At 43.1% G+C, this 18,297-nt stretch overlaps 1 protein-coding gene across 1 annotated transcript in view; it reads right to left on the reverse strand.

The window, feature by feature from the left end:
- The window catches only part of SLC26A9 (solute carrier family 26 member 9), a 39,797-nt gene extending 21,836 nt beyond the window's left edge, over positions 1-17,961 (reverse strand). The window contains exons 1-9 of the mRNA XM_063119364.1: positions 17,769-17,961; positions 11,421-11,560; positions 10,490-10,600; positions 9,337-9,512; positions 7,698-7,862; positions 6,684-6,836; positions 3,825-3,907; positions 2,030-2,177; positions 90-203 (exon numbers count right to left, since the gene is read on the reverse strand). Of these exons, the coding sequence (XP_062975434.1) occupies positions 90-203; positions 2,030-2,177; positions 3,825-3,907; positions 6,684-6,836; positions 7,698-7,862; positions 9,337-9,512; positions 10,490-10,600; positions 11,421-11,560; positions 17,769-17,893 (1,215 nt within the window). The 5' untranslated portion in view covers positions 17,894-17,961. The remainder of the gene's footprint in view (positions 1-89; positions 204-2,029; positions 2,178-3,824; positions 3,908-6,683; positions 6,837-7,697; positions 7,863-9,336; positions 9,513-10,489; positions 10,601-11,420; positions 11,561-17,768) is intronic.
- Positions 17,962-18,297: the final 336 nt, after the last annotated feature.

An 18,297-nucleotide genomic window follows, 5' to 3' on the forward strand; every position in this document is an offset into this window, starting at 1 on the left:
TCTCCTACTTTGAGAGGAGAAAGTGAACCACCTTGGGCTCTTTATGAGGAAGGACAGGGGATTAACATAAGAAAGAAAGAATAAAGAACCTGAGATTTCCCTCCAGCTCCATCCACAGCTAAGGTCACTGAAAGAGCACAGCAGATCACATGGATTTTGAAAAAGGATCCAAAAAAGTTGCTGCAGCCCAGGGCCAGCATTTCCTATGGAAGCAAGGAGAATTGGCTAGTCAGTTTAATGTAGCAACTAACATCATGATCTTGCCTTTACAGTAAGGTTATTTTGGGTGTAATTGCTAGGATGCAAGAAATAGGTCAAACAGTCACGTCACACTGTGATCATTCATATGCGAGGGTGGCATTATTCATGCAAAGACTCCTACTGCAAGCTCTACATAGCTGCTATCCCATCTCCTGAGGCTCATCCACGCCCCATGACTATTGCTTCTGCTCATCCCAGAAGTATCCAAAGATTCTCTGAGTCAAACCTGTAGACCACATGACTCTCTTGTAAACTCTCAGGCCAGGACAATTCTAGCAGGTTTCTTTTAACCACAACTCTAATCTGAGACTGTCATCCCTAGTGAGTCATCCATTAATCAGCAAGGGACAGAGAAAAGTTCTACAGATGTCACTTGTGGCACACTTGGCTCCATCTATTATTTTAAAAGCCATGGTTGTGCAAGCCATCGCCATGTGACGCACACAAGGATATTTCTTGAGATTACTCAGTTCTGAGCTGCTCTTCGGAGAAGTTTTGTTTAATCAAATTAATCCCTTGAACTAATGGCTAAATAGCAGCTAATAGCCTCTGCGTACAGGAGCCACTTAAAATAATGGCAGTGTTTTATTCCTTATTATTATTATTAATAATAATAATAATAACTAATAATTATATCCATCTCTTTTACAAATAAGTACTCAGCCAACCATAGATTTGCAGTCATCACACTGAGATTGTTAAATCACTCCATCCAGCAGCTCCCTCCATAGTATTGAATCTCTTTCACCATTTAGGAGATATTCTTGGGGACCGCATGCCAGGGACCAAAGGCAAAAGGGGTGGAGCCAAAATATCAGCATATTTTAGTTTATGGCACTTAGTGCCAGTAACTAAGCTTTAAGAAAGGTATTTCAACCTTTTAGAATGGGGAAAATGCACAAAAGCCAGGAAAACACCTGAGCATTGGTCATTGGGGAAGGGGGCTAAGGCCATTGGGGGAACCACAGGGGGCCAGATTGTGATTTCAGGAGGGGCAAATTTGGCCCATGGGCCTGAGGTTCTGCACCCCAAGCCATAAGGCAAACTCTTCATATGCAGCAGGTCCTATGTGCTCTCCATGTGATTTTCTCATACCAGCCCAGCCCAGCCCACCCCCACCTCCATTTTTTATGTGATATTGAGAAAATTGTTCTATCCATCTGTTGAGCTATTGCATGCCAGTATTTCACAACTTGGAGAATGTGGTGACCCAGCCTCCAGACCCTACTCATATTGACCTCTTTGATAATAACCTCAAGCTGGGATCTTCTGTCTTTGTGTGTGCCACACAACTCCTAGGCACACACTAGACCCTGAGCAGCCCTCTCCAATCAGGCACTCTCCAGATGTTTTGGACTACAACTCACATTGACTACATCCATCATGGCCAATGATCAGTGATGGTGGGAGTTGTCAACCAAAACATCTGAAGGGCACCAGGTTGGGGGAAGCTGATGTAGATTTTGAGAGGCAGTTCTGCAGTCCTTGAATCCCCCCCCCCATATTTATTGTGATGGTCCCTTACATGCTGTTCTTAGAAGTCTACTGAGGGCATGATTAATCTAAAATTGGGAGGAGATGGGGGGGGGTAAGGCTTGGAAATTTCATTGTGAGCCCGTTTACCTTTCCTTCCATAAATCTAACACTGCCCTTCTGAAGAGGACGATAAATCACCCCACTCCAACCTTGGAAATGGCATCACATTTATTTTGGGTGAGTCTGAATTGTTCCCCCATACATTTCTCTGCTGAGAGTAAATAAATGTTACCTGGTTGGGATCCACATCATAGCCATGCTTGGTTCCAAGAGTTCTGCCCATAGCCAGATTGATCACATAGCCCACAATGGCTAGCGAAAAAGCAGTGCCAATCATATCTTTCCACTTGCCCACCAGGGGAAGAGTGGCAGATGGGAAGCTAGAACCAGGAACGACAACAACAACAAAAGCAGTCAAGGAAAGGGCAGCAGCAGGTGAAAGCAATAGACTAGATTGGGGAATGTTTTTTTCATTGCGTGGAAAGTGCACTCAATCATGTACCTCATCATGGAGGTACAGTCAGCTATGGGCAAAGATATACCTGTCAATAGCAAAACATTTAAGGGTAAATTGCAAACATAGCTGGACATGTAGGGATATTGAAGTCATTGTATTTAATTGTAATGATGGACTCCATAGCAACTTCCTTAAAAAGTCTAAGAACCAAGAATGCCAATCAAAACCTGTGTTCCTGGTGGGATGACTGTAAGGTTTCTCACTAAGTCACGAAATTTGATGCTTTTATTTCAACAGATGTGATTTCAATATATTCTGCTGCTTTTATACTTTATTTTGATGTTCCATACATTTCTGATTGCTTGTTTTTATCGTTCTATGATTGTTAGCTGTCTTGAACTTGAAATGAAAGGTGGGATCATTTAAAGCAAACCAACTGATTTATCATATGCCCAGATTTAAACTCAGCCCACATATAACATTGACACTGCACAATCCTCATTCAATAGTTCTGAAGTGTTGCATTGAATGTGGGTTGTGAACTGGCTCCAGGAGTCTACCACAACCTGCCACTCTACTGGGAGATCCTCCAGACTAGGCTTTGGCATTACTAAGGCTCAGTCATATTTTACCTTTGCACCATGGTTGCCACTATTCAGCTACACCCCTGTGGCTGGTTTGTAAAATGCACTGGTTGTATATGGATGTTTAGTTGCCATGTTTTGATGTGGGTCCATGTCAGGGTCCATGGCCTTAAAGGAGGGAGGGTACTGGCATAGGAAATAGCCACAGGTTCAGGCCATCCACAAAATCAAAACACCTATGCATTACCAATGTTGCATGGGAACCTGCACCAAAGGGCGGCTTTGCAGTGGCTACCAAGCTACCAAGGTGAAGCCTAAATTGAGTGCAAGGCCAAAGAACGCCTATAGTCTTACTGTTGGTAGGATTCAAGGTATTTCCTTCAGCACAGAAATGCAAATGTGGGAATCTTATTATAATTACTGTAGCATAGGGTGTGCGGTCACATGTTTTATCGTACAGTGATTATTATGCACTTTATAATTATGCTGTGCTTGTAATTCATAAATGGATTGACTCATGCAAATCAAGGTTTGCCGGCACTGTCCACTTTTAGTCTGCCCTACTTTCTACTCCATTTAGAGATGTTGCAACACGGCCACTGGAATTTCTGAGCTCTGTTTCCATTTGTTTTCAGAAAGGCCCACAGTTGGTGCCTCCACGTCAACTTACCTGACTGCTAATATTAGGAGCAGGGGAGAAGGAGAGGGGAACTGCAGTAGAATTAATGTTGTTGTTTTTTAAAAGGTCCTTCCCCTTTTGTTGTCTCCTCCTCCTGACCACTTAGCTGCAACCACCCCTAATTCTGCTATTTTTAGTTCCTGTTCATGGGTTCCCCATGTCACATCTAGTTTGGTCCTTATTCCAAAAGGAACGAGTTAAGTATTAAATACACTGGGATTCATGAGTTGACACATCATTACAATATTCCTATTTTGGAAGAGAAAGAGCTCTTGGAAAGAGAATACTCCTTAGTGCATTTACTCACCCCATATTAATATGTCCAACAATTGGCATGTCATATTTCTCAGACATATTAAAGCTTCCAGAAACTGCAGTAGCTACTATGACCTGAAATCAAAGCATAAAAAAGGATTGAGCCTAGCAGGACTTTTTTCACCCTCGGGTGCAAACTGAGGTTGTTAAAACTTGGGGTGTGTGTGTGTGTGTGTGTGTCTGTCTGTCTAATGGAAGCTGAAAGTGTCTGGACACCCCCTCCTCAAAAAAGTTCAGTGAATGAGGCATAATAGAAGCCTCATCTGGAAGTACCCTTAGGCACTGAATATCCCCCTACTCCTAACCGTACATAACTCTTGTGTGCTATCTCCACTATTCGAGGCAGTAAGCCTGTGTGCACCAGTTGCTGGGGAACATGGGTGGGAGGGTGCTATTGCACCATGTCCTGCTTGTTCATCCCTGGCCAATGGCTGGTTGGCCACTGTGTGAACAGAGTGCTGGACTAGATGGACCCTTGGTCTGATCCAGCATGGCACTTGTTCTTATTTCTATGAGGCCCTTTGGCACCACGTTCAGGGTGCTATCTAGATTATGCCATATGATGAAATGCCAATGCAAATAATATACTCTTTTCCCCTGCACTCAGGCACACATCCCTTAGGAGGGCATTCCATAAATGTGGCACTATCACCAAGAAGGCCACTCGTCTGATGAGGGGAGGGCAGAAGATGATGACTGCATTGTTTGGGCAGGGTCATGTGGCCCAAGACACTCCTTTAGGTCCCCACATCCCAAACTATTGACATAGAACAGTGGTTCACAACTGTATGCATCTAGGTCAGTGAATAGAATTCCTTCTGGAGTCTTACAGTTCATAGATTAGCCTTGGAGCAAACTATTATAGCAGTCATTCCAAGAAGTCAGTTACAAAATTAACAGTTTTTGCAGGAATACTGCTGTGTTTTTCATAGATGCCCATGAAATGGAATTCTCATTTTCTCAGATCCTCTTCTGCGCATATTAGTTTTTGAAACTAGAGTCTATGTTGCTTTTATTTCTATCCTGTATCCATCAACACCACCATTCACATACAACAGAAGAAAGTGGGTGTAAGATGTTCCCATATTACAGCTCAATTCACATCACCGCAATAGCAGACTTTGGAATGATGGCAAATTGTAACCAAAGACAATGTCTGCCCAAATCTTTGCATTTCCCACAGCTCTAATTACACCAATGCTCCCTGGGTGTCAGCACGTACATTGGCCTCCTGCCTTCCCAGTCACCTGAGGCATGTAGGCATCTTGCTACAGCTTCCTGTCTTATCACGTTTCAATTAATGTACATTTCCTGCTGTATAGTCTGAGGAAGTTTTCACTCAGATATGAGTCAAAGTTAACCTGAGCCTGCCAATGCATTTTTCTTCAGTGATCTTCACTTGGCCAGGGTCACCTCCATATCTGATGAAACTCCATTGTTGATGAAAAACATTGTTGATGAAAAACAATAGTCATATAGGTCAGCAATGGAGTTAGTGTCAACAATAGGTTTGTGAGCCTGCAGGTGAAGTCCAAACCATAAGGGAGAGCAGGGGACTGCCTTGAAGGTGCTGCACTGGTGCCACATTCTCCCTAAACCCTGCAGCTTCCCTCCTGGGGAGTTGCATTGGGATATTCCCACACCAAAGAGGGAGTGCGGGGTTCCCAGTGGACATCCGGGTACTGGAGCCCCCTCATCCTCTTCCTGGCTTCTGATGACCAATCGCTGGTCGCCATCCACCAGGACTGCCCCCCCCCCGATTGGGCATGGAGCTTGCAAGGTCAGATGGCAGAAGTGCTGAGGTGACCTCGCTCCCCATGAAAAAGTCGGGGCAAGTCTCTGACTTTTTAACTGCGCAGCTTCATGGAAAGCCTCATGGTAACTGACACAGTGCAGATTTGCAGCCACTGCAAGGCTTTGAACACATTTTGACAGCTCCCCGGGAGTTTGAAGCCACCCCTCCACAGCTAGCACCTGATCAGCAGACACGCACAAATCACCTTTGTATCTTTCCCGCTATGGTGAGATGTAAGGTATTCCTATTTAAATGACAGTGTTTATTTCTCAATTTGCATCTATAGATCTAAATTAGCACAAAGGTCCCCAGTATAGATTTTAGTTGTAAACTGCCCAGAGAGCTTAGGCTGTTGGGCAGCATAAATATGTAATAAATAAAATAAATAACTAAATAATAGGGTCCCACTGGCACCTTTTCAGCAGCAAAAAGCAGTACCTTTGATGAAGATGTCTGGATCCCCTGCAACAAATTATAAGGGGATGGGGGTAGGTGGGATAGCCAGTCTATTGCAATGAAGAGTCTTGCGGCATCTTAAAGACTAATTTAGGGTGCAGTTCTATGTATGTTTACACAGAAAAAAAAACCCTTTAACTCTCAGCATTCCCCAGCCAGCTAGGCTGACTTTTTTCTTTCTAAACATGCATAGGATTACACTCTTAGTGGACTATACTACATCACATGCACTGAATTCTAATCCACAAAAGGTATTACCATAATATATTTGTTAGCCTTTCAGGTACCCCAAGATGTTTGCTGTTTTTGCTGTAACAAACTAAAAACTACATTTGTGGGTGGGGGTGGGTGGGATCCAAGCATTTGGAAAGGCCTCCAGAGATCTCCAGTGTGATCGGAGACAAGCCAACTTTCTTACCACGAAGCAGAAAATGGTGAATTATTACATCAATTTCCTCTTTGAGTGTATTTTGTCAACAGGTCTTTTATAAATGTATGTATGTCTGCCTCTGAAGAGAAGGGAGGGCACTGACCACAGCAAGGCCTCTAACTGCTTGGATAAAAGCAGGGGAAAGAAAGAGTTCAGGATTTGCTACTTACTATAATGATCTCCATGGGAATGGGGACTCGGATCTTCTTCATGTATTTCATATTCAGTTCTTTCACAATTATCAGGAGTACAGTGCTGATCAAGGCAAACACCAGGGAGGCCACATTGGTCTTAGGCAGGCTTTTGCAAATATCGATAAAAGTCTAGAGGGGAGAAAAACAGGAGAAGAATTAAATACGAAAAAGAGAGGAAGGGCCCTCCTCAACGTGCCATCAGGACTGGAAGATATGCCATGGCATTTGCTCATCCAGATGCAAAGGGTTGCATCCAATATTAATCCCATTCATTTCAATGGGTCTGCTCTAAGTAGGACTAACATTGGATACATCAATGACTGTTATTTGGCCTGGAAGTCTATATCTGACAGTAGTAGCCAGCACTCCAAGCAGCCTAAGAAGGTGCAATCCCTGCAGTAGTAGCCAACTAGGGATTAATTATAGGTCAGTAAGTAGGGCCTGACCGGACAGGATGCAGTTAATCTGACTTGTTGTTTCCAACAACAGCATCCAGCTGAGACTTCAAAGGACGGTTCAAGGGGCTCACAGCAGGAAACTTTGGATTCCATAATTCCATGAAGGCTTTCTCCTAATCCCTTGTAATTAAAATGTGGTAGAATTAATTGTAATTCTCATTACTTTTGTGCACATTCTCTAGCATTATAAGACCCTGAGAGCACTCCTGTACCATTTAAGAATTGCCCAGAAGAGAAAAAGTCTCACTGTGCAACATCTCCTGTCATGCCTATGGAGCAAGGGCATTTCTAGCAAAACTTTGCTTCCTGTGCAAGATTCATTTGATCTTGTATTTTGAGGCAAGGAGAAGAAAAGCATCTCAACCACTCATTATTACACTTATGTTCATTCCCCACATTTATACAATAAGCCAGCTCTTGTAAGGCCCAATCTGGGGGCATAATTCATTCATATCCTTCCAGATTGATTTTCATGTCGCTACAGCCTAAGCAGGCAGGTTTGGGCAATAATCATACAATCATTCTCACTTACGTAGACAATGGCAAGGGGCCCTGTGTAGGAATCAATCGTCACACCAATGATATATTTGAGCACAGAGATAAGGATCTGTAGGCCGGCGGCTGTCATGAAACCTCTAATGAAGGATTCTGAAAGGTAGATAGCAACGAAGCCAAACTGCACGAATCCCAGGCATATCTATGGGCAGACAGAGAGACATGTCAGATGACATAGTGAGTGGAACCATTCAGAGGGATAACCTGCAGTTCATGTGAATGTCCAGAGCAGTCTAGTGTGTGGAAATGAATGCTATAACTCTTCCAGGACAGATTTCCTTCAGTGTAGGAGTATGGCACCAAGCTGACAGATGTGACCTGTCCCTACTGCTAGAGGGATGAGGTAACAAGAGACAAGGTTGGGCTGGGATCATCCTGGCCACACCAACATTTAGCTGTGGTTTAATCCCTAGAAAGAGCACCCCTGTGACATCTGTGACTTATGCTTGCAGCTTCACACATTACGTAGCAAACATGGTATCAACAGGGGTGGGTGCAGTTCCCATCAGCCCTAGGTAACATAGCCAATAGTGAGGACTAATGGAAATTGCTGTCCAACAACATCTTGAGGACCAGAAGTTCCCCACCCCTGGTATACAGGAAACAGAAGAAAAGCATCTCAATCACTCAGTACATTTATTTTCATTCCCCACATTTATACAATAAGCCAACTCTTGCAGGGGCTGAATAGTTTACATTTACCTGGGGGCATAATTCATTAATATCCTTCCAGATTGGTTTGCATGTTGGTACAGTGTAAGAAGACAATAATCATACTATCAATCTTATATAGCTCCCATAAGCCAAACAGATGGCATACACAGATGAACATGTGTCTCTAAGCATCCGTGAAGGCATCTGGGGACCTGGCCCAACCAGACTACCCGGATGTGTCCCCAAATGTGGATATTTAAAGGCACATGTTCATGTGTATATGTCATCCATATATTATAGACAGCTATCTTGTTTTGCACATTTAATATGTCCTTATTTACATGACAAGGCAACAAGTTTATTTAATGCATTTTGTCTCTGAGCCTTACCAAGACACACAAATCTGACTATTCTTTCTTTGATTAAGGAGATTGCAAATTCAATATACAACTACAAAAGTGACTATATATATCTTCCATTACATGTTTTCAACTAGTAGCTGAAAAAACGCAAAAAGTGTAAAAATGACCTTACAGCCATTATTTTGAGCAGAAGAATTCAGACCTCAGTGTTCCCTGAATTCAGGCAAAATCCAGGCAAATCAGCAACTCATTACACACTGCATAGCATCAAAGTAATGTTGTGGAAGAAAACAGATGAAGATCCTTAGCATCCATGGAAACCCTATTGATCAATCAATCAATCAATCAATCACTAAAATTGTAAATAAGCTTGATTTTTCCAAATGCTGGTACAATCATTGCTTTGCTTTCCCTTCTGTTCAAACATGAGTATCTGATATCCAACACTATCCATGGCCAACTGGACATTCTACTCCAGAACTGGTGAACCTCCTACCTGAGGGCCAAATTTGGTTCACCAGGCCAACTCATACAGCCTGTGGAGCCTCAAGTGAGGCTTCTCCCTGAACCTACACAGTTCTGAATACAGGGCATCCTTACCTGTATTATGGCTGTCAGACAAGCCAAAGTAGCAGAGATCTCCATTCTTGCAGCTTCCATGGCTGTGTGGTTAATCATCATCTTATTGGCCGTATGGTTGAAATACTGGAATTCAGAATCAGGAGCCAGCTCATGGCAGACATTCCCCACAATAATACTGATGACTGCAAAAGTGCCTGTGGGAAACACACAAAGATTGGTTTATATTTTCATGCAGAGCATTTCATGTATGCAGGCACAGTTTCTGCTTGTCTTTAGATGGTTGAGGATTTAGGGTGGTCAGGTGTCCACCTTTCCAGAGGACAGTCCTCTATTTGAAGGTGTCCTCTATTTGAAGGGCTACCCAGCCCAAGTCTAGTTAAAGATAAAGAACCTTAAGAAGGGAAAACGGACGGAGAGCTTGATGTAACCCATCAGCAACATCTAGGCAGCACATAACTTGCAGTCTTCTCCACTATGGTGTATTATATTTCTAATTAAATTATAGTTATTTCTAAATTGCATGTATGCATATTAATTAGTACATGCAAATACAGTATATGCAAATTAGTATATGCAAATATAATGCAAATTGGTATCCTCTTTTTTGGAAGTGTGCAAGTGGCCACCATATGAGGTTTTCAAGTCTGTATAGATCAATAGGCCAGACTGGGCTACTCAGGAATTAATTCACATAACAGATAGGTGGAATGACAAGCAGAAGGAGGTAGATGGAAGCTAACGGGTGATTGATTGATTGATATCTGTATAGAACGACCTATGGGTTAGTTTTTCCCCTCAGCCTCACAATCAGTTCTTTCAATCAAGGCTCTACAGCAAGGGTGGGGAACTTCTTTACAGTAGAGGGGGGGGCTGAATTCCCCCCCCTCGAACCCTCTGCAGGCCAGAGTGGCCCCGTTCAGAAGACACCTTAAACCATGGCTTTAATCACAGTGGTTAAGTCAGAAGGCTGAGCTGTGTTCAGAAGATACCTTAAACCACAGCTTTAACCATGGTGAATAAAGCAAAAAGCCTTATTCACCATGGTTAAAGCCATGAGTAACTTAATTGTCGATGATTAAAATGGGCATGTTCTAAGTATAACAAAGTCCAACCCAAAGTATACATACATGTGCATTCAATTCAACCACTAAAGTGGAAAATATGAACTTACCCGGGACCATCTGATGAATACCTCCAAGCAAGAAATAAGTTATTAGAGGGAAGAAGGAAGAATAGAGCCCATTGATAGGAGGTAAATTGGCCAGCAGAGCAAAGGCCATGCCTGGAAAACACAAGTGAAGTACACATCAGATCTTCTATTCCAAAAGATGGCCTGCTGTGCTCAAGTCTGGGTTGTACAAACAACATGTCGTTTACAACATGACAGGATCTGCATTGCATGGCACTTCAAACGATGCTATAGACATGTGCAGAAGCTAATCACATCAGTAGATCGAACATGGCACCATCATTGTAACGTAGGGGTAGAGGCTTATTTTTTTTTTCTGTTGAGCATCACCTCCAGGATATTCTGTTGGATGCCACATGCCACATGCTTCCAAGGGGCTTTTGAAATTAGGTTGGGGGTGCATAAAATTAGGCCCTAAGGCTGCACGTTCCTCACCTCTAGTTATCAGAAAGGTTAAGCCACAGAGAAGGAATTATGAACAGGTATTAGGGGTGGCTACTGCTAACAACCACACTCAAAAGGCAGGCTAAGGGTCCTTTCCAACTCAATTGTATGATAATGTTGTCATAATAGAAGGCTACATAGACAGACAAGATGCCCATAAGGATCCATATTTCAGAGCCTGAATGCATACATTTTTTTAAAAAAAAAACCCACATGGAACAGTCTCACCACCACATGTTCATGGGGGAAGTAAGGTATGAGCCAGGGCAACCAGGCTAATACCAATTCCCTAGAAAGGATCTGCACACATGTTGTAGACACCCTGACTTCCCCCAAATGACTGTGGTGATGGGGCGACTAGACATGGGAGAGTTCTAAATGTATGGATTATAACAGAACAATAGCATGTGTGTTTTTAAGGTACGTATCTAAATATTTGAATAATATGAATAAGGCAATGTTCTCTCACCTTGAGGCACTTGAATAGTCCCAGCACTGACTCCACCAAGGACATCAGGCAAAATGTAATCTTTGATTTTGTATTTTGGTAGCCATACAAGAATGGGAAACAGGCTGTACAGGATGAGTTTGAGTCTGGATGGTGAACATCTGGAGAGAAAGGAAAAAAATAAAAGCAGGCATGGCATTAATAGGAAGCATTTCCACTATTAGGTTTCTAGTGTAAAATGTTAAGGGAGCAACTAATTGCTCATTACCTAAACCCTCATGCAGTCAGAGCAAAGAGCTGCTGTTTTGGTCTTGAGGTTTTCGACACCCAAATGGTGCTGGCATGAATAACAGGAGGCACAACGGAAAAAATGCCTCCCTCCTATTATTCATAATTAGCCTTTCATTGTGTTTAGTTCAGTAATAGGTCAGTACCCCGTTATCCCAGCTTCCATCAAACTCTGGAGCACATGATCCCTGGATAAATTCCGCTGATGATGTTTGATCAGGTTTGTTTTTTTAAGTTGTGAGTGACACACACACGAAAATTAGGATCTTGTGCCGCAACCAAAACACATTTTGGAAAAAATGTTATGCCTAAGACGTTACTGGGAGACTAAACACAATGGGTGTAATAAGCCACCACATTAGTTCAAGCAGCCCCAGTACAACCTGCTCAACGGATTAGCTAAGAGAACAAAGCAATCTTATGTGGCCTACTTCAGCAGTGGGACACATGAAACAAACAGGATATAACTACACATTTAAGCACTTAGCCTGATCCTGTAAATGTTTACTCCAAAGAGTCCTATTGCTTCAACTGAACTTCCTCCCAAAGCTGCCTGGAACTGAGGCAGACCATTGGTATCTCAAGCCCGGTACAGTCTGCTCCTGACTGACACACCAGGGACTTAGTCCAGGGTCCTTCCCTTCCCCTAACTGGGAATCCCAAAGACTGAACTCGGGACTTTCCACGTGCAAAGCCTGTGCTCTACTACTGCGTCATGCCTAAAATGGCAGCGTAATGTTGCAGTTCTATCGTCGTTGGCTGGACAAGAAGAGGATCCCTTTGACATCCCTGATGCCATCATCACTCCAAGCTACAAAGGCAGTTGCACGAGCTGGGTGATAGCCATTGTTGTAACCCCACATTCCTGTAAGGGCTTCTCCACATATAGCGAAAAATCCCACATCCTTTCCAGGGCTATGACTTTCAGAGTCCTCACAGTTTTAAGGTTTGGCACTATACAGGCGTCTCCCCCGTTATTTTTGCTGGTTCCTTCTCATATGTTTCAATTTTACTGCCAGCAGATGGCACTGCTTTATAGCACACTTCCCATTTATTACTGCATTAAAATGTCGGATTCCCACTTGAAAACAGCAGGAGAAGCATTGGATGTTGACGGCGTCATAAAAAGGACCTGCAAACTTCTGTGAGCAACCAATCACGAGCGTGCAATGAATTGCTTGTGTGGAGAAGGTCTAAGTGCTGCTCTGTCATAACTAGGATGGTGTAAGAGGGAATGAAATGTTCAAAGTTGGCGGGGAGGTGGGGGAGGACTGGAGAAGTGGTCAGGTTTTCCATGGCTAAGACCCACATTCCCCCACCAGTGTAAAATGACAACAGTAAAGCAGCTGTCTTAACTAAATATACAGCAACTAGAATTCATCAGGACTCCAAGAGGCCTGGTCACCCTCCTCCCTCACTGCCCTCCCTCTGGCTCTATCCCACTAGCCACAATGGAGGATAGGATTCTTATTAACTCAGCCACCAGTCATGGCACAACATCAGGAGTCTATAAACCCCAGTAAAGCAACATCATGCTACAAATATCATGCTACAGAGGTACTTCACTTTGACCATAAGACAAGTAGGGATTTGGGTATTGTGGAACTCTAAGGAAAGGGTATCATGCTCAAAGAGTGGATGGGGATCCATAAAAGCTTTGCCTTGCCTGTTTCAGTGATGTCTTAGCTCTGCCTTCCCCAATCTGGTGCCCTCCAGATGTGTTGGACAAAATCTTTTGTCCAACACATCTGGAGGTGTTTTGTCCCAGCATCCTTCAACACATCTGGAGGGCAGCGGGTTGGGGAAGGCTACCTTAGTTCCATGGAGGTTTAGCAGATAACGAATGCTTGTTATTAGCTCTACTGTTACTCAGTTCGAATGAGTCACAGAAAACGGGAGTGAGAAGTCCTAGGTCAGGCATAGCTATAGTCCAAGCAGGTGGGATCCATCTTAGGTTTGTTTTTTTACTAGAATCCCAAAGTCCATCAATTGGAAGCATGTGCAAAACAATGTGTGTGTACATGTAAGGGGGTATTGAAGTCAAAATCCGAAGTGGTGCCTCAAAGGTGCTTACTGCACCCCATGAATCATATAATAGAATGATTATATATGCAAGTACAAATCTACACCTGAGTTACTACAGATCAGGGAGTCTAACAACTAAATTTGGGGGGGGGGAAGCCTTTTCCCTTTTGCAATTGCTAAACAGTTGAGAGTCAGAACCCCCACAAAATGTCCAGTGCAAGATGTGTATTGCAAAATGTCCAGTGAACTACCAGTAGGTAGGTCCCAATCTACCTTCTGTTCACCCCACCCAAGGCCATTCTCAATTAGGGATGTATGGGTTTTGTTAAATCGGTTCTATCTGTTTTGCGGATTGTCAGGCGTCTTTCGTTCCATCATCCGCTCATTGCCGGAAATGGATTCTTTGTAGAAGAATTTTGTTCATTTGCAAATGTGCACATGAGCACAAGTGTGCGTTTGTTAATGCACATTAGCACTAAACCACATTTGGGCTAATGCACATTCGCAAATGAATGGAATCCCACAACCCACCCCCTCCAATTTTTTTAAAAAGATCTCTGAGTCTTTGGAAGGACTCGGGAGAAGCCATTCCACTGCAGAATCTACAGATCGGATGCATAGAAATCCGAACTCATTTGCAGATTTCTCCAATGTCCCTATTCTCAGCACACCCAGTAGTGCTGAGGGTTTGCATTTTGCCTCCATGTAGCCACTGGAAGCACAAAAACCTGAGCCTGTAGTGGAAACCACTACTCCTGAAGTCACTTTGCCAATAGGAAGAACACAAGCAAAAGGCAATCCAAGCTGAAAGAACAAGCAGTCCACAGGCTAAGAATTGGTGAGAATCAGCCATCCCTTTCTCTCAATTGCGTTCGCAGCTTGAGCAGACGGCTGAGTTCAATATGAAACGCTTCAAGCTCATTTTGACGTGCAGTTTTCCATATTAAAGTGAATGCCTTTACTATCAGCTCCACTTTTGCTGTGTTCAGACTTGCATTCAAATACAGCTTATGGAAGACCAAAAATGTTATGCATCTGTAATAAGTGGCAATGACTTAGGTTAACAGTACTCTTCCTCAAGCACTAATGTCTCCAGTAGTACATATGCCATTGGATGAGGTTCTCTTAGATTAGGAAACTAAAGTAGCTACGCCTGTATTTAATCCCCTGGGTGGCACTGTTCTGAGCATCTATGAAGTTCACTCAGACAGCAGTTATTGATTTGGCAGGATTCCACAGCTCGGTCCACTTAAGAGTCCATTTAGTCACATTGGGTGCCACCCAAATCTAAAGTCAACATAGGAATGGCTGTGTACTCCAAACTAATGTATCCAGTTTACTTAAGTAAGGCTTTCTTGGCTATGCCTCCCCCCAGCCGACATCTAGGTTCCAACTTATGTCAGACAGAGGAAGAAAAACATATATTCTACTTCATCTTTCCCCAACCAGGCTTGGCTGCGGATGATGAAAGTTCTAGACCAACACATCAGCAAGGCACCAGGTTGGGCAAGGTTGTTCTAGTTCTTGTGTCTGATTGTCAGTTTGCTTATTTCCTGTGCTTGGATTGTGATTTTATCTGTATTTGTGTGTGCATCGGATGGCACTAACTTTCAGTGGTCTTTGTAGTCCTTAGACACAAATCTAAGCAGATCTCTTCCACCACCAGTTTAAAGCATGGTTGAAAGCTCAATCATGAGACTGCGCATCAAACCATGCATATGACACACCTCTTGACATGAAATGCTTAGATGTGTTACGAGGGCTAAATTTAACTAACTATCTGCCCATTTATGCTTGTAAAGTGGGACCCCAAACCAGGTGCGGAGCTCTACTGGAGGTAGCATTATCTGGGAACTATATGGAGCATGTGTTCCATCATATATCATAGTAGCATCCACCAAGTTTCCAACAAGGACCCATTGTCAAGTGTGAAGATCACAATGGCTATTATATACAAATAGTAATCTCAATTCTCCAAGTGCCTGCCCTTATGAGGGAAAATCCGCAACATTCATGCACAAGAAGGGGGGGGGATCAGCAAGCTCAGGGGAACCCCAAGGTCTACAGTACAAAAAAATAATAATGGTGGTGGTGAAACTGAAAGGCAGGGGACCAAAAAGGGGGGGGGACGGAAAAGTCCAAAAACAGCACAAATGAGGACTGAGTGTGCCCAGTGGACAAAATGCTGACTCACTGTTGTGGGAAGAAATACAAAAAAAACTGGATAAGAGGGGGAATAGGATGGAGAATCCTGAACAGGAGAATTCCATGTTGCAACATTTGTTACTTCCTATCATGTCCAATTAGCAGGACAGGAAAATTTGACTGCATAGACTGCATGTACGTGTGAGGGTGCCTGCAACAGCCTTCTCTAACCTGGTGCCCTTCGGATGGTTTGGACTACAACTCCCACCAGTCTTAGTCAGCATGACTAACTGGGGGATGCTGGGAGATGTAGTTCAAAGCATTTGGAGGGCACCAGGCTGTAGTTCATAGCAACTAGAGGGCTCCAGGTTGGTCAGCATGAAGGGCTCTATGAATAAAAGAACAGAAGTGCCATGCTGGATCAGACTGAGGGTCCACCTAGTCCAGCACTCTGTTCACACAGTGACCAACCAGCTGTTGGCCAGGGACCAACAAAGCAGGACATGGTGCAACAGCACCCTCCCACCCATATTCCCCAACAACTGGTGCACACAGGCTTACTGCCTCGGATACTGGAAGAAGCACATTCCTCTCCTCCAGGAAGTTATCCAACCTTTTAAAGCCATCCAAATTAGTGACCATCACTACATCTTGTGGTAGTGAATTCCATATGGGTAAAGGTGGAGCGTGGCATAGGTCTCATAGAACAGCATGAGGCCCCAAAGTTGCTCTATCTTCTGCATCTCTGCAACACACACGCACACACATACTTTGTTAATGATGCTCTGTGAGGCATATAGTTGATGGACAGATCAAAATTCACCTCTTGCTCTGTCATTTTCTAACTGATCTCAAATCTCTGCTTTCTCCTTGCTTTCCCCCTCAACTCCCATGTGCCTCTAGTCTTTTCAATTGTAAGCCTCAGGGCAGGGCCTCTGTCTCATTTATTTTGTTTTATGTACCACACCTTGTTTCTCTATGTGAACCAGAAATAATAAATATAACAAGAAGAAATGATATGGTATTTGGGGAGCACTCTTGCAGAAGGTGACACTGTGAGGATTATTTTTCCGCCTTTATGAAACACAGCTGTATGTTGGAACTTTGCTATCCTTAGCCCCCATATAATGTCATAATGCATCATTGGTTAAAATTAACCCAAGTCTCCTCTGAAGCTATAAAGGACCAAGAACCTTTTTTAAAAAACAACAACGGTTAGCATTACAAGAGTGAAGATTTGTCCATGATTGGGATAAAAGCCTTCTTGAGCATTGCAATTACCTTACAAATATTCAAAATGTGTATTGGTGTGATTCTTAATCCAAGATGGAGCCAGATTTCTTAGAGGATGTTTATCAATATTAATATTTCGTTCCTCCTTGAAAAACCATTATATTTAGTCATTAAGAAATAAAGCCAAATAGCAGGCGATTATGGCAATGAATTAGTACAACCTGTTCCCTTATCTGCATCCCTAATGACGTTCTTCTGATGCCGAAAGTAGAAAAACTGATTTGTTCTTCTCCTATTTGCACAGTTTTCTTATTCTAATCTCTCTTGGCTTTGGCAGTGGAAACATACTTGTCCATTATTGAATAATTAAGAGCAACCCCTTCACATCAAAAAGAAGAAGTGGGAATAAGACTGGCAGGCTGCAAAGCCTTCTGAGAAAAGAGTATTTTGTGACCAGCTAGGTCCACCATAGCAGCCTTTTTAAGAATGGGCAAACCACGTGATAGCAGCCATTTTGTGAGAGCACTTGCAACACTCTAAAAGTTCAGCACGTGCCCACTAACCCAAAAAGATTATGAACCACTGTTCCATTGGATTTTCCACCATTAAGTGCCAGGCTGTACATACATATAGTATGTATGTTTACATTACAACACTAATTTATAGCATTCCACATACCTGAAAAGATTCTTTATTTTCTCTCCAAGGGGATAACTTCTACTTTTCCTCTCAAACTCTTCATCGAAGTAGTTGCTAGAATAAGCTGGACGATTGATGACATAACGTGGGCGAGCTTCATTCATCTTTGCTTCTCTAAACCCTTCACCCCAAAATGAAATGAAAGTAAACTGGAGTGAGAACTGAGCATCACCAAGAGAAAGACTGTCAGTAAGCAGCTCCTCTTATCCTCATTTCCAATAAGCCTGGCTTTAAGATCCCAAAGTCCCACCCCTTTTCCATCCCCTTCCTGCAGAAGGAGGGGGCTGGGCCTCTCTTAGGGCACCATTGTCTCGTGGCAGGCTGCATGGATCCTTAATATTCAATTACCGTACAGTGATGTGGGAGGTAGAGTGAATTTAAGAAAGGTACACATGGCAAAGTGTCATGGTAATCATGACTCTGCTGTTGGATTACTGTTTAGCCTTGGGCCAGTCACTTAGCTTTTCTCTACTATGAAGAAAATGGGGTTAGTGATCGCAAGGATGAA

Source organism: Elgaria multicarinata, chromosome 1 (genome assembly GCF_023053635.1).
Source record: "Elgaria multicarinata webbii isolate HBS135686 ecotype San Diego chromosome 1, rElgMul1.1.pri, whole genome shotgun sequence".
NCBI lineage: Eukaryota > Metazoa > Chordata > Lepidosauria > Squamata > Anguidae > Elgaria > Elgaria multicarinata.